Consider the following 13,456-nt stretch of genomic DNA (forward strand, 5'->3'; position numbering starts at 1 on the left):
GCCAGCCTTCCACTGAGACTATTTTGATTAAGCTTCAGCAAACAGTTTTTTAAGTACATGAATTTCAGACACTTTCATATGTATTAGATATTTTTTAGGCCGACCGTGTCTACCGATCTACTTTTGTCCTTTACTTGTCCATACCAAATTACACTAGTGTGCAAAAGTGTTTACCCCCTTCCCAATTTCCTACTTTGTATGTTTGTCACACTTAAATGTTTCAGATCATCAAACAGATTTAAATATTAGACAAAGATAACACAATTAAACACACAATGCAGTTTCTAAATGAAGGTGTTTATTATTAAGGGGAAAATAAAATCCAAACCCGCATGGCCCTGTGTGAAAAGGTGATCGCCCCCTGAACCTAATAACTGGTTGGGTCACCCTTAGCAGCAACCAGTGTACAATCAAGAATTTGCGATAACTGGCAATGAGTTGGTTCGCTCATCTTTGCACAATTGTTGTAATTTAGCCATGTTAGAGGAATTTCAAGCATGAACCAACTTTTTAAGGTCATGCCACAGCATCTCAATCGGATTCAGGTCAGGACTTTGACTAGGCCATGTCGTTTTGCTTAAGCCATTCAGAGGTGGATTTGCTGGTGTGTTGTGGATCGCTGTCTTGCTGTAGAACCCACGTGCGCTTCAGCTTGAGGTAATGAACAGGTGGCCTGACATTCTCCTTCAGGATGTTTTGGTAGACAGCAGAATTCATAGTTCCATTTACCACAGCAAGTCTTCCAGGTCCAGAGGCAGCAAAACAGCCCCAGACCATCACACTACCACCACCCTCTTTTACTGCTGGTATGATGTTCCTTTTCTGAAACACTGCGTTAGTTTAATACGAGACCACAAAGTATTTTCCCAAAAGTCTTGGGAATCATCAAGGTGTTTTTTGGCAAATGTGAGACAAGCTTTTACGCTCTCTTTAGTCAGTAGTGGTTTCCTCCTTGAACTCTCTCATGGATGCCATTTTTGCTCAGTCTCTTTCTTATTATTGAATCATGAACTCTGACCTTAACTGACACGTGAAGAATCCGGTTCTTTAATGCCGTTCTGGTTTCTTTTGTGACCTGCTGTTGCTGTGCTCGTGGAGTAATTTTGGTTGGTGCAAAAATATGTTTTATTCGTCAGCTAGATGTAAAAGGCTGATGGAGTATTGTCCGCCTGCCAGGCTAGCAGGTGGACAGGCGGCATGGACATCCAAGTTTGTGAATGTGATAACTCAAGAACGAGGGGATGTAAGATTTTGAAATTCATATCATGGTTTAATCTGCTAAAAATCTTGGTGACCTCGATTTCAAGGTCAAGTTTTTCTCAAAATATAGTGAATGTGATAAGTCAAGAAGGAACAAACAAACAAAAATAATAAAACATTTTCTTCTGAAATGCTCAGGTACAAGGACTGGACTAAAAAAACAGTAAATGTTTAAACCATCCTGTACATTTACAGTCCATATACTTAGACATTTAACTCAAAATCCAAATGGTTAAAGAATTATAACTACCTGTGACATTACGGGTGTGTGAAGGGGTTCTTGTTGGCCTAGAAAATGCTCGCTGTGGCCCTGCTTTTAAGCTGTGTTTTGCTGTCCAGTAATCCAGTATTTTTGGAAATGCAGAGTGACAGCAGTCTGCAATTAAGTTGTTATGTTCAGTTTGCTTTGAAGCTTGTTTTCCTCGCAAGACAATGTCCATGTTTCCTAGAAGAAGAAAAAAACATTAACAGAACTTTTTGGAGAAGTCCTAAACTGCTGCGGGAGTGGCTGAAGGGAATATTTATTTTTAGCGTGGTTACAGTGAAGATGCCACACTGATGATCGTAAGTGCTCAAGGTCACTTTATGAGCTTATGCAGAGGCAGTTTTCAGCACTGCAACTGTGTGTTACATGAACTTTGCAAAGACTGACTTAAAGTCAAATTCTTCTCAACTCATGTCAGAGCCAGAGAAATGTGCTGTGGCTTTTTCAAATATCTGACTCTCTGCATTATATAGGCCTGTGTGGCACTTCCTGTTTGTTCTTTACAAGAACAGAAAAAACCCTCCAGTAATTTCTTAACAGGAAATTACTGGGCAATGTTATAAATTATTAATATTATACCTTTGCATATTTGTCACACGTACATGTTTCACCCATCTTTGTCCCTAAGCATAATAACTGGTTATTAATAATTAATAATTGGCCACCTTTGACAGCAAGAACTGCAATCAAGCATTTCTCATAACTAGCACTGAGTCTTTCACTCTGCTATTGAGGAATTGTTTTAATTCAACCACACCGGATGGTTTTTGAGCATTAACAGCCGGTTTAAGGTCATGCCAAAACAACACATTGTGATCTAAGCATGGACTTTCACTAGACCACAACAAAACTTTAATTTCGTTATTGTTGGGTTTTTTTAGCCATTCAGAAATGTGGTTTTGTGGTAGTGAGCAGAATTCATGTGTCCATCACTTAGGGCAAGTCGTTTTGAAGCAACTAAGCATCACATTCTGACCTTAACTGAGGCAAATGAGCCCTGCAGTTCTTTAGATGCTGTTCTGTGTTCTTTTGTGATCTCCTAGATGAATCTCGAGCCTTGGAGTATTTTTGGTAGGCCGGCCACTCCCGGGAAGGTTCACCCCTGTTCCATGTTTTCTCCATAAGTGGCTAATGGCTCTCACCGTGGATCCTTAGAAAAGCCTTTTAATTCATGATTTAACAAAGGGGGTAGTTACCTTTTTATGCAGGTTTGATTGCTAAACATAATCAATACTTAAAAATGCATTTTGCATTTACTCAGGTTATGTTTGCCTAATATCAAAGTTTGCTTGATGATCCAAAGCATTTAAGTGTGACAAATATACACTATTTTTGGTCTCCAGCAAAGTTTCTCTCCCTGATCTCTCTGGAAATTGACTATTGTTGCACCTCTGTAGTGTAAATCGGCCATTAGGTTATCTTCTGAGTCCCAGAAAGCTGCTAACAGCAGGAATCAGATGCTGCACCAGTTTCAGTTTTTGTGGTTTAGTTTTTTTAGTAAGTCGAGTACGTTTTAATTGATTTATACATGCACAGTTAAGTAAACGATCACACAAAACATGTGCATTTCGTGCGTGAAACCTGTATTCCCCCCCCCCCCCCAAAAAAAAACAAACAAAAAAAAAACCCTTCAGTCATCTTTATAAAGAAGTTTTAATCTTTTCTTTTAACCCTCTTGAACTCAATGAAGGGCGGGGACTGTGTGTCCGTGTCTCCCTGTGTGTGTCTGTTCGCCACTGAAACGCCAGGGGGAGCAGCGGTGTCGGTGAGACCCTCACCTCCTTCACCTCCACCTCCTCCTCCCTTCTCGGATGCGGCGAATCAACACACGCAGGCGAGGTAAATGCAGTCACGTGACCGCCCGTTGCCGTTGGTGAGTTTCCCCCATTATGGCGGAAGGGCCAGCCGTGCGGATGGACTGTCTCTCCCACTCCGGTGCTTGTTTTGTGTCTTGAGGGAGGGGTTTTGTTTTTAATTTTTTAACGTTTCCTCGCAACAGCCCGGTTTCTTTTCAACTAGACGCCACTCGAGTTTATCGGCGAAGCCATGGCGGACCGCGGCGTGGATTTGTCCGCCCTGCCTAAAGAGGTTAGAGACCAGTTGGCTGAGTTGGATCTGGAGCTGTCTGAAGGTAAAGGAGGGGCGGGGGGCTGATGGGGGGGGATGCTGTAGCAGATTGTCAGGCTAGCTGTGTATGTCTCAGCTGTCTGGGCTGACCGGCATAGGTTATACCAGAGGTTCATCCTCATCGTCTACTTTTCCTTTATGAAAAATTTGAATGAGAGCATGCTTCAGGCTCTCAGGCTCTGCCACCTAGCTTATTTTGTGCTAGTACAGGATGTGGGCATTTGAGCTAGCAGTGCATGGCAAGCAGCATTGTACATGAGGAAGAGAAAGGCTTCCATCCATTTCCCCTTGTTTCTGTTTATTTTGTTATATTCCTCTTTTTCTCGAAAGCTCATTTAAAACTGAAGGTTGATTAACAAGATCAGAAGTCCTCTCGTTTGCTGTGTGAATGTGTGTCTTTAAACACCACTACGTGTGTGTGTGGCTTGGTTGAAAGGCGTTCAGGGCTGTACCCCTTTTCTTGTTATCCAGTTGTACTTCTTCATATTGTATTGATTTTATTCAGCTGTAACCACATGGCTCCCAGTTAGACGTAATTGAAACCTCAACTTTCATCTGGGAAAAAAATCCGGCTGATTGCTATAAAAGTGTGAGTCACTGTGAGTGGTGTTGAAATCAGATGAGCAGGCCTATAGTCATCATCCGCTCGTGGTGTCATATGAAGATACAGTCTGTCATGTATGACTGCCCGTAGTTACCACACGTAGTTTGTGACCTCAGTGATATTCACCGGAGTGATAACGTAGAGTTTACCGAGCCTTGCACACCTGTGCAGCCCTGTTATTACTGGAATCATGGGTTTACCTGCCTATGCTCCTCCTCATATACTACACTGCCCTGTGCCTGTGGTCACAGTGATGTGAGGCTTGTTGTCACGTGTGTATGCACCCCAATATTGGGACCATTCATTTATCCAAAGCAGGGCTGATATCAACCCCTCCCCCAGAGCAGCTGCTTGCCCCACTACCCCACCAATGACACACTGTCACACATCCGTGACAGTACCCCCTCCTTTTCCCCTGCTTTGTGGCCCCCATACATGCAGCTAAATCTAATCCTCCTGTGCAGTGACCCCTCTAGTTATCCACAGCGTCCATAGCATTTTGTTATTGTTTGTTCTAAATATAGCATCATATATAGCTACCCTCCTATAATTGGTTATGCATGCGTTTTGATGTAAATACATGATGATTTCATATCTGGGAGTAATAAAGGCTTAAAAAGGGGGTTATGACACTGTGTAAAAAGATACTGACTGCAATAAAAATACCAAAGTGTTCGATCAGAGTTTAATAATGATATTAGTCCATTACTCAAAGGTGTTTTCAGCTGTAGATTTAAAAAGGATTTGGTGTGCTGACCTGACCTGCTGATGAATCTCAGCAGTTGTTCTGTTTTGGTTACTGTAGCCCATTAGTGGTATATACAGTACATCCACTCCATGGAGGCAGGAGACGTTCACTGGGTGAGAGGCTGGGTACAACCTGTATGTGGAAATTTCTCATTAGTCTCGCAGTGATATGTCACATTTTTAAACAACACGCCATTAAAGGAAGTGAAGTTGTCTTCAATAGCGCGTTCAAAATTAGATGGAGGGCTGTGAGTACTACTTTCACGTTAACAGATTAAAACATCCATATATAGTAAAACGCAGTTATGTGGACTAAACATGCTGGGCCACTGTAGGTTAGCACGAGCTCTCGTTGCACCACAGCGATGAAACGGGACTAGAGGGACTCTTGTTGGAAGGGAGTCATTTTGGGCCAACACCTTTAGATGCCCCAGGGGGAGACTGAGGTCTATAAGATCGCTATGTTATATTAGATCACAGGTTATTTAAGAAAGGTTTGCCAATTATTCCTTCATCTTTATGCTCATTTTCTATAAATGGACACGTGGTACAAAAATTAACACAAGCAGTTGGAGTCAGGTTTGGCGAATTACAGGCTGATTTTCATCTGCCCCTCTGGTTCCTTGGTAGCATTTATATAAACAATAAAAGTACAGATAAGAACCAGATACATCAGACAGATAAAACAAAGACATAACATATAATATTAAACAAGCGTTAAAATCTCAGGGTGTATTGTGGGTTAAATTTGTTTGTTGTTTTGCATCATAGCAATATGATATATGATAAATATAGCAAATTACACTGATATTTATGACTTACTAAGAGTAAAAATGCAAATATGTTTTGCCTGTGTTGGCCGTACATGTTTTAGAGTTATTTCTGATTATTTACCGGAATCGGAACTTGCTTGTGGTTAATCTTTGTGGTTAACAGCATGTCACCATTATTTTTGGTCTGTTACGCACTTGCACAGTAATGCACTTCTTGCAAACAGGAACTGCTTTTAAAACTCTGCATTTCTGTTGTTGTTGACGAGCGCCCGTCAGAAACACGAGGTTCAAAAACCGGTTGGTACAAGAAGCGGGCAAATTCCCAGTATTCTGGTGTTGACACTTAGACTTCAACACATGCTCGTGTGACATCATGGCTTATGAATGCAATGCTTTTTAAATTCTAGCTGCGAGACACTGAGTGTAGTGGAAAGAGTGGGTTGGGGGCGGTGGTATAAAGTCCGTTTCACGTCCATGTATGTATAAGTTTGTTAGTCCCTTTGTGACTGGATGCGTGCCTCATGGGCCGTCTTTCTTGAGTCCATAACAAGCCCTCATCTGAAGCAAGTGGAAATGCCTGTTCCTGTGTTGCTCGGATAAGAACACTGGCCTGCCAAATGGCCTCTTAGAAAACAACTCATTTCTGCGAGCCCCCTGTGACTGTGGTGGACACAATGAGGACCATTCAGCTGGTCTGAGCCGCTGTGGCCAGGAGCTTCTGCTGCCATTTAGGCCATTCAGCTGAACCCGATCTTTGTGTGTACGTTGGAATGAGCCGCCTCCATATGAAGAGAAGGGAACGGCCGCTGACTGGTCATACACACAAGAAGATGACACCCAGTGTGTATTTCCACTGGGAGTGCATGCCCTCCCATCTCTCTACTGGGCCAGAGGTAAAAGTTCATGTCTTGTTCATCCCTGTGTCCAGCCTACCTGCTTTATATCACCTTCCGTCTGTCAAGTTTGCTTGAGAGAAATCGCTGACCCAAGCAAAATTCTGCACAGATGAGTTCTGGTTTGTCGGCTAATGCTGATGCTCCGTGCCGAGGTGCTGTTTTGACATTGCAATACAACTGGAAATGATTGGCAGTTCCTCCCAATCTGCTTCTGAGCGCTTTCTAGTGCATGGAGTGCACTTGTTGATATGTGTGTGGGGTCGCTGTCTGTTTGCATCTCTGATCAGTATGCAGAGAGTCTTCTTTTCTGGGCCAATCCTTCAGATGTAGCAGAAGTAGGCTGTGTTCATTTGTGTATGAAGGAGAGAAGGCCCTCAGCAGAGCATGTCAGCACTAATATGGACTAAGCCTTTCTTAGCTACCTGCTTTCCTGACCTTAGTCATCAGTGACAGCATGTAGGGCGAAGTCTGATGAATCGTCAAGGAGGACTCTCCTCCCACCCTTTAAACTCTTTCATTTTTACCCGCGGTCCAGCGCTCTTTGAATGACTGTAACTCCATTACCACTTTTGCTAGAGACAAAATTCAGACAGTTCCGGTAAGAGGAGAAGGCGAGCTTTACGGGGATATTTGGTGTATCACCGTAGCACAAAGCATTCACAACGTAACGCTGTCTGAACACAGACAGAAAAATCAGCTCCGCCTAGATTTTACAGTGTGGGCTTCATGTTACCTGAACTACTCGACCATTTTTGGGCTAGATGCAAAAAATCTCTAAATTCCTGAAAGATGAGAATTATTTTGTAATTTTATAGTCAAAATGAAAAAATATTTCCAGCTGTTCTGTACGATACTTAGGTCATAAAGGTTTTCACAATGTCTCTGAGCTGTTTTTATTATTTCTCAGTGTGTTAAACAGCAAACAGTTGTTTTTGTTACAGTCAAAACAGTGCTAAATTTAAGGCAGATTGGAGACATGTGATGGACACTTCCTCAAACGGAAGAACATGTGTTGCAGTGCGTGCGTTTTTAAGGTGCCTTTTGCTCTGGTGTAAAATGAGGAATAAGAGGCTCCTTACACTGACTGGAAAGATGTTTTGTTGTGGAAACCTCCTCTTGGACTTGCACTGCTTTCCATTAATCTGATCACATCTAAATTCACCAGTTTCCAGATGTGAAACAACACCCCTTTCAGATTTTCACACAAATTGCAAAAGCAATCTTGGCAGGTCTCTTTTAGCACCTTTCAGTCTAATTTTTGTCCATTTGCATGAGTGAGCAGGCATGCGCAGCATTACAGCTGCTCATGACATAAACAGTACATTAAAACGATGTCTGTTCACAAAGTACAATAAGCCTGAGATATTTGTCCGTCCCAATCCAGAGGAGAAAGCTGTCTCTGTGCACAGTGAATAGGGTGTAGCTTTCTCTCAGCTTCAGGATGGTGCACACACATTCAGAAGTACAACCGACAATGCTCGTTGCCACAAAGCATGACAACTCTTTTGCACATATGTAAAATATCACTGCTTTCTCTGTCACTGCTGTGTGTGCACGTTTAAACATGTCTGAATAAAGCTCTAAAAGTGTGACCGAGAAAGCGACTGTTGTCTGACAGATTTCTATCTCTTTTAAGAGATTAATGAAGCCACTAAAGTGTCTAAAAAGGACACATTGCACTCCGGTGTAATTATATTAAAGACGGATTATAAACGACAAAGATGGTTTATTTTCCAGCGCTGTTTGCGAGACTCCTTAAGTCATTCGTCTTGTATTTCTTACGGCATTTGAATTGGATTTGAGCAGTCTTGTGATTTTTCTTACCATGCTATAATTTTTGTGTTTACATATTGTAGTGGATATTGCACAAGTTTGTGCTTGTGTTTGATCTCTGTAGAGGACCCAGAAGGTCAGAATCCCAAAAGCTTTCATCTCCCCGCTTGTAGATTCAGAGCCGGGGCATTTCATCTGGTAAGGGTCTTGTTGTGTTTGTGTGTAAACAGTATATTTGCACATGTGAGTTTGACGTAATACAGCTTCTGTGAATAGTTAATGATGGCTGGAGTCCCTTTCCCTCCTCTGAGCCTATAGTTGGCTGAATTATTCAAACGGTCTCATTAAGTACCAGGACACTGAGTGGTGTGGGTGTGTGCGGTAAGTCAGCTTGACTTTTTTATGTTCCCCAGGTACATGTTGAGGCATGCCAAAAAAACACAAGATCGTATTAAAATTTATGCCAGGGGCTATATTGACATCCCACTCATCAGCTCGTAAGACCTGCAGATCTTTGGTGTGAGAAAGTCACTTTATATTGTCAAAGATGCTGAACTTGTTGAGCGAGTTCACTCGTGATGTGAGGTTGGATTGAGAAATCAACGACTGAATTATGCATGTGAGTTTGAGACTGAAATAACAAGATGATACTTGAAACATTCAATTTGATGTTCCTTGGAAATGATTAACAGTTAGGAACCCAACTATAGAAACAATGAATAACACATTCACTTCATTTTTAATATTGTATTCATTGCCTTATTAATATGTTATAATATATTAATAATATATAATAATAAAAGTACAGTGCTAATATTTGGCTGAAATATCACTAACGTGGTCCTGTTAAATGACAGTATTGTGAAAAAGTCTTGAGTATCTGCTCATTTCTTTATATTTCGTTAATAACATGGGAAACAGACAAAAACAGAGTTTGTAATTTTTAACAAGCTTGAAAGTCAGTATTTATTTTTCTGAGCCTGAGCTTTCTCTCCTTTGAGTAGTTCTCCGGGATTCTTGAAGGACATTTAAAGCCCTTCTTTGGATACTGGCTTCCTTTAGATGATCCCATGTTTTTAGATGTTTTTACTGTATTGACGGCGTGTTTAGGATCATTGTCATTCTGAAAAATGAAGCCATTGCCAATCAGGGCTTTCCAGATGGCACTGATCAAAATCTGATGGTACTTCATCTGATGGTAGATTCAACAAGACCACTGTTTGAAATGCAGCTCTAAACCACGACACAGCCTCCACTGTAGATGCCTGTAGACACTCAATGATGCACTGCTCCTTTGGCTAATAGCTCTTTAGAAATCAAGCTGTGTTGTCAGCCTGTGCTATCTTTGGTAGCTTTGGTAGATTTAACAAAAGAAACGGGAACAAATGATGCGTTACAACAGTCTGTTATTCTCATATTTTACATAGATTCTTTGCTAAGTTGTCTGTGTAGACATAAAATGATTTAGTATCTGCCTTAAAGAGCTTATATCTGGGCTGGACTTTGGCAGAAGTACTTTGATCAGCGAAAGGCATCAATAAATATATAGTGATAGCAGCAGAGAAAAAGGCTATTACCAAAAGATGGATGGAAAATGTAGTATCTACCATAAATAACTGGATTGATGTGACAGTGGAAATGCACAACGTGGAAAAGACGACTCTCTGTGTTAACCTAAAGATGGACATCTTTAAACAGCACCTGCAACTATTTCATCTCGTCAAGATGTGTCATCTATTATTATTGTGTATTCTTGTGATAATATAAGAATTTAAGACCGAACTAGTTGAAATTTATTTCTCCCTGGGTGTATACAGGTGTGAGAGGACTCTGTTATCTTTTATTTCTATAATTTGTTGGAAAACTTGAAGTATAATGGTTGATCTTACCTTGTTTAAGGTATATGGATAAGGGTTAACACTACATAATATCCACCCATTTATGTGATAAGTAGCTTGTTTATGTATGTCAAGTTAAACCAACAGTATTTAGATAACGTGTTTACAGACTAGGCTTGCCTGTTGATTTGTGAGTCACTGCTATTAGGCGTGTCCTCTACTTCAGGGCATAACAATCCGCTGCAAAGTGAGTGAACCTGTTCAAGCTTTGGCTTTTATAGACGTGATGCCAACTCTGAGTCATCATAAGGAAAGAATGACTGTTGATTTTATCATATCAGGCCATTTATCACAGCTTTCCAATGCACCCACCTTCATTTACCACTCAACCAACTTTATCTAACTGAAAGTGATGGTCAGGGACTTTTTCCCCTACTGTGCTTTTTGTGCCCCGCAGAGCCAGTGCTGTGACACACCTGGTATTGCTCAGTGATACACTCTCTGATCTGTGTCTGATAGGCTCATGGAAATTAAAGTTGTTTCTTTTCTATGGTGGTGTCAGTTTGAGAGTTAATGCAGAGCCCCTCTAATCTATCGTTAGTATATACCCACCGCCCAGTGAGCCACGTGACCGTGCCAATGCTCTTGTGAATATAAATAGACCTGGCTGGCAAGACAAATTCTCTTTCATGCCTGAGGAGGAGAAAACAAGCATCTCTTTGACACAAAAGCTCCCCCATTATTGCAGTGGAGGCCACCCTCTCGAAATCCTTCGGAGTCAGTCCTAATTTTGTGTGTGTGTGTGTGTGTGTGAGTGTCTTTGGCGCTGAGGCTGAGTTTCCTGGCTAGTAGACATCAGCCAGTGGCAAACTCATCCACGAGCGACCAACTAGCTGGTTGGCTGCTACATGTGGGTCACTGTTACGCCCGTGGGTTGTGTGTGAAATACCAGAGCCTCTTCGGGGCTGTCCTCTTTAGGCCAATCACCTACTTTCTGACTCCCTTGGAAAGTTGTTAAAAGCGTGATAATTGTTAACCCCAGTGATTTTAGTTGTCTTGTTGTCCGTTACCTGCTAATGTTTAACAGTAAAGCTGAGCAAGTGCAAGTTTATTGGTGTGTGTTCGTGTATATATGTGTGTGTGTGTGTATATATATATATATATATATATATATATATATATATATATATATATATATATATATATATATATATAAAAATTAGAGATGGCACGATACCACTTTTTTATGTCCGATACCGATATCATAAATTTGGATATCTGCCGATACCGATATGAATCCGATATAGTGTTTTTTAATCAACAAAATCTTGCTGCATTTTGTGTAAGTTCATACTCAAGTTTAAAACAACAACTACACTAAAGTTATTCTGTTATACCTGTATGCAAAAAAAATATTTCATAGTTCAGCAATACTGATCAATCTAATAAACTTAGACCTACACCATCCTCCCTATTCTGGTATTTTAAAGAGTACTTAGCGTAAATATTAAGCAACCTAACTAATAGGGTTCCAACTCCCAGCAACAACAAAAATAAATAAATAAAAAATAGGGAACCACCCCTCACGCTCCACCTCATGATGCTTAATCGACGTAATCAACCTTAATTTGATGCAGTGTGGAAAAAAAATGCACAGAAATCAATTATTTTTCAAGAAATATTAAATAGATTCAACATCTTTCTTCAACAAAATTGCAGACTGCACAGATGGTACCTTTCCAAAGGAAAAAGTACTATAGCTTACTAGGGTATATATATATTAGACTTAATAGTTACTATATACAGTAATGGACTTCTATTCATTTTGCATCAAATTAAAACTTTGGGTGTCAGATAATTATTTATTAAAAGCTAGACATTTTAAATGAGAATAAGAAAGAAAAGTATGTCTTTGTGCCCCCTTTTCCCTGCTAATGCCCTATCGGCCCCCCTGGCTAAACTTTGCTAGATCCGCCCCTGCACAGTTACCAGCCGTCAGCTATGTAGAAAAAGATCCTCGAGTAGAAAGTAATATTAAATAAATTCTAACAACAGCTTATCAAGCTTAAACGTGCTGCTGTTGTTCAGCCACTGGTTTCCTCTTTCTGGTGCAAAGTGGGCCAAAAGCAAACTAGAGAGACGGACTCGCGACAGAAAAGCCGATCAGCTGATCGTTAAGCAGTTTCATGATTGAAGTAGCAGCAAGAAGAGGCAGTCGCTTGTTAAGCTTAACGCAGGAATGCTTTACAAACATTCAGAGATGGACTTACACACTTGCTTTACTTCTCTCGGGGATAACTTTGTCGGAGATGAAATGCCGGGTTGCTAGCGAAGCTCCACATGCTATCCAGACCACCGACAGGTCCGGCATGCCACAGCCGCTCTATCACGTGATGCATACTGCTCCGAGTGCTAACGTTCTGAGGTGAGTTACGGCGTGTTGCAAGTTTTGTGAGGTGCTTTTGTGATATTTAATGGATCGGATTACATTTTTTATTTTTCTCCGATATCCGATCCAGTAATTTAGGTCAGTATCGGACCGATACGTAATATCGGATCGGTCCATCTCTAATATATATATATATATATATATATATATATATATATATATATATATATATATATATATATATATATATATATATATATATATATATATATTAATTAGGGGTGCAACGATACACAAAATTCACGGTTCGGTTCGATACTTTGGTGTCACGGTTCGATATTTTTTCGATACAAAAAAATGTTCATGCCTTTTTAATTTGTCATTTATTAAAATTATAAATATATATTTTAACTCAAAAGTACAGTTTTTAAATTTAACCCTAACCCTTGTGCGCGTTTTTTATTTTGACAGCGAATGCGCACCTGCGGACCACTTATGTGCAGCCCTGGTTATTTAGCTCGTCATATTGCAGCCACAGAAATTCTTTTGTCCATGAAACCATAAAGCTGCACTTTCTTTTTGCCTTATAGTCTCATTTGTCATAACTTCTCCGTTTTGTGGTAAGCTTTTCTTTGGCTGTCACTTCTTCACCCCGACCTGTCTTATTTGGCTCAGCAGAACTAAAATATATATACTGCTACTTTTACACACGGACTCACATAAGCTCAGCGATTCTCTGCGCGATCAACCTCTCACATGTTTAAGCTGCGGGAGATTTCACTTG

General features: G+C 40.6%; 1 protein-coding gene across 2 annotated transcripts in view; it reads left to right on the forward strand.

Annotated features, from left to right (window-relative positions):
* The first annotated feature begins 3,365 nt into the window (after nt 1-3,365).
* Nucleotides 3,366-13,456, forward strand: part of dip2ba (disco-interacting protein 2 homolog Ba) — a 46,649-nt gene continuing 36,558 nt past the window's right edge. For both annotated transcript variants that reach the window (XM_026153336.1, XM_026153337.1), the window contains exon 1: nt 3,366-3,656. In XM_026153336.1, coding sequence (XP_026009121.1) covers nt 3,572-3,656 — 85 coding nt within the window. In that variant the 5' untranslated portion in view covers nt 3,366-3,571. The remainder of the gene's footprint in view (nt 3,657-13,456) is intronic.

The sequence above is a fragment of the Astatotilapia calliptera genome, chromosome 20 (assembly GCF_900246225.1).
Source record: "Astatotilapia calliptera chromosome 20, fAstCal1.2, whole genome shotgun sequence".
In the NCBI taxonomy this organism is placed as follows: Eukaryota; Metazoa; Chordata; class Actinopteri; order Cichliformes; family Cichlidae; genus Astatotilapia; species Astatotilapia calliptera.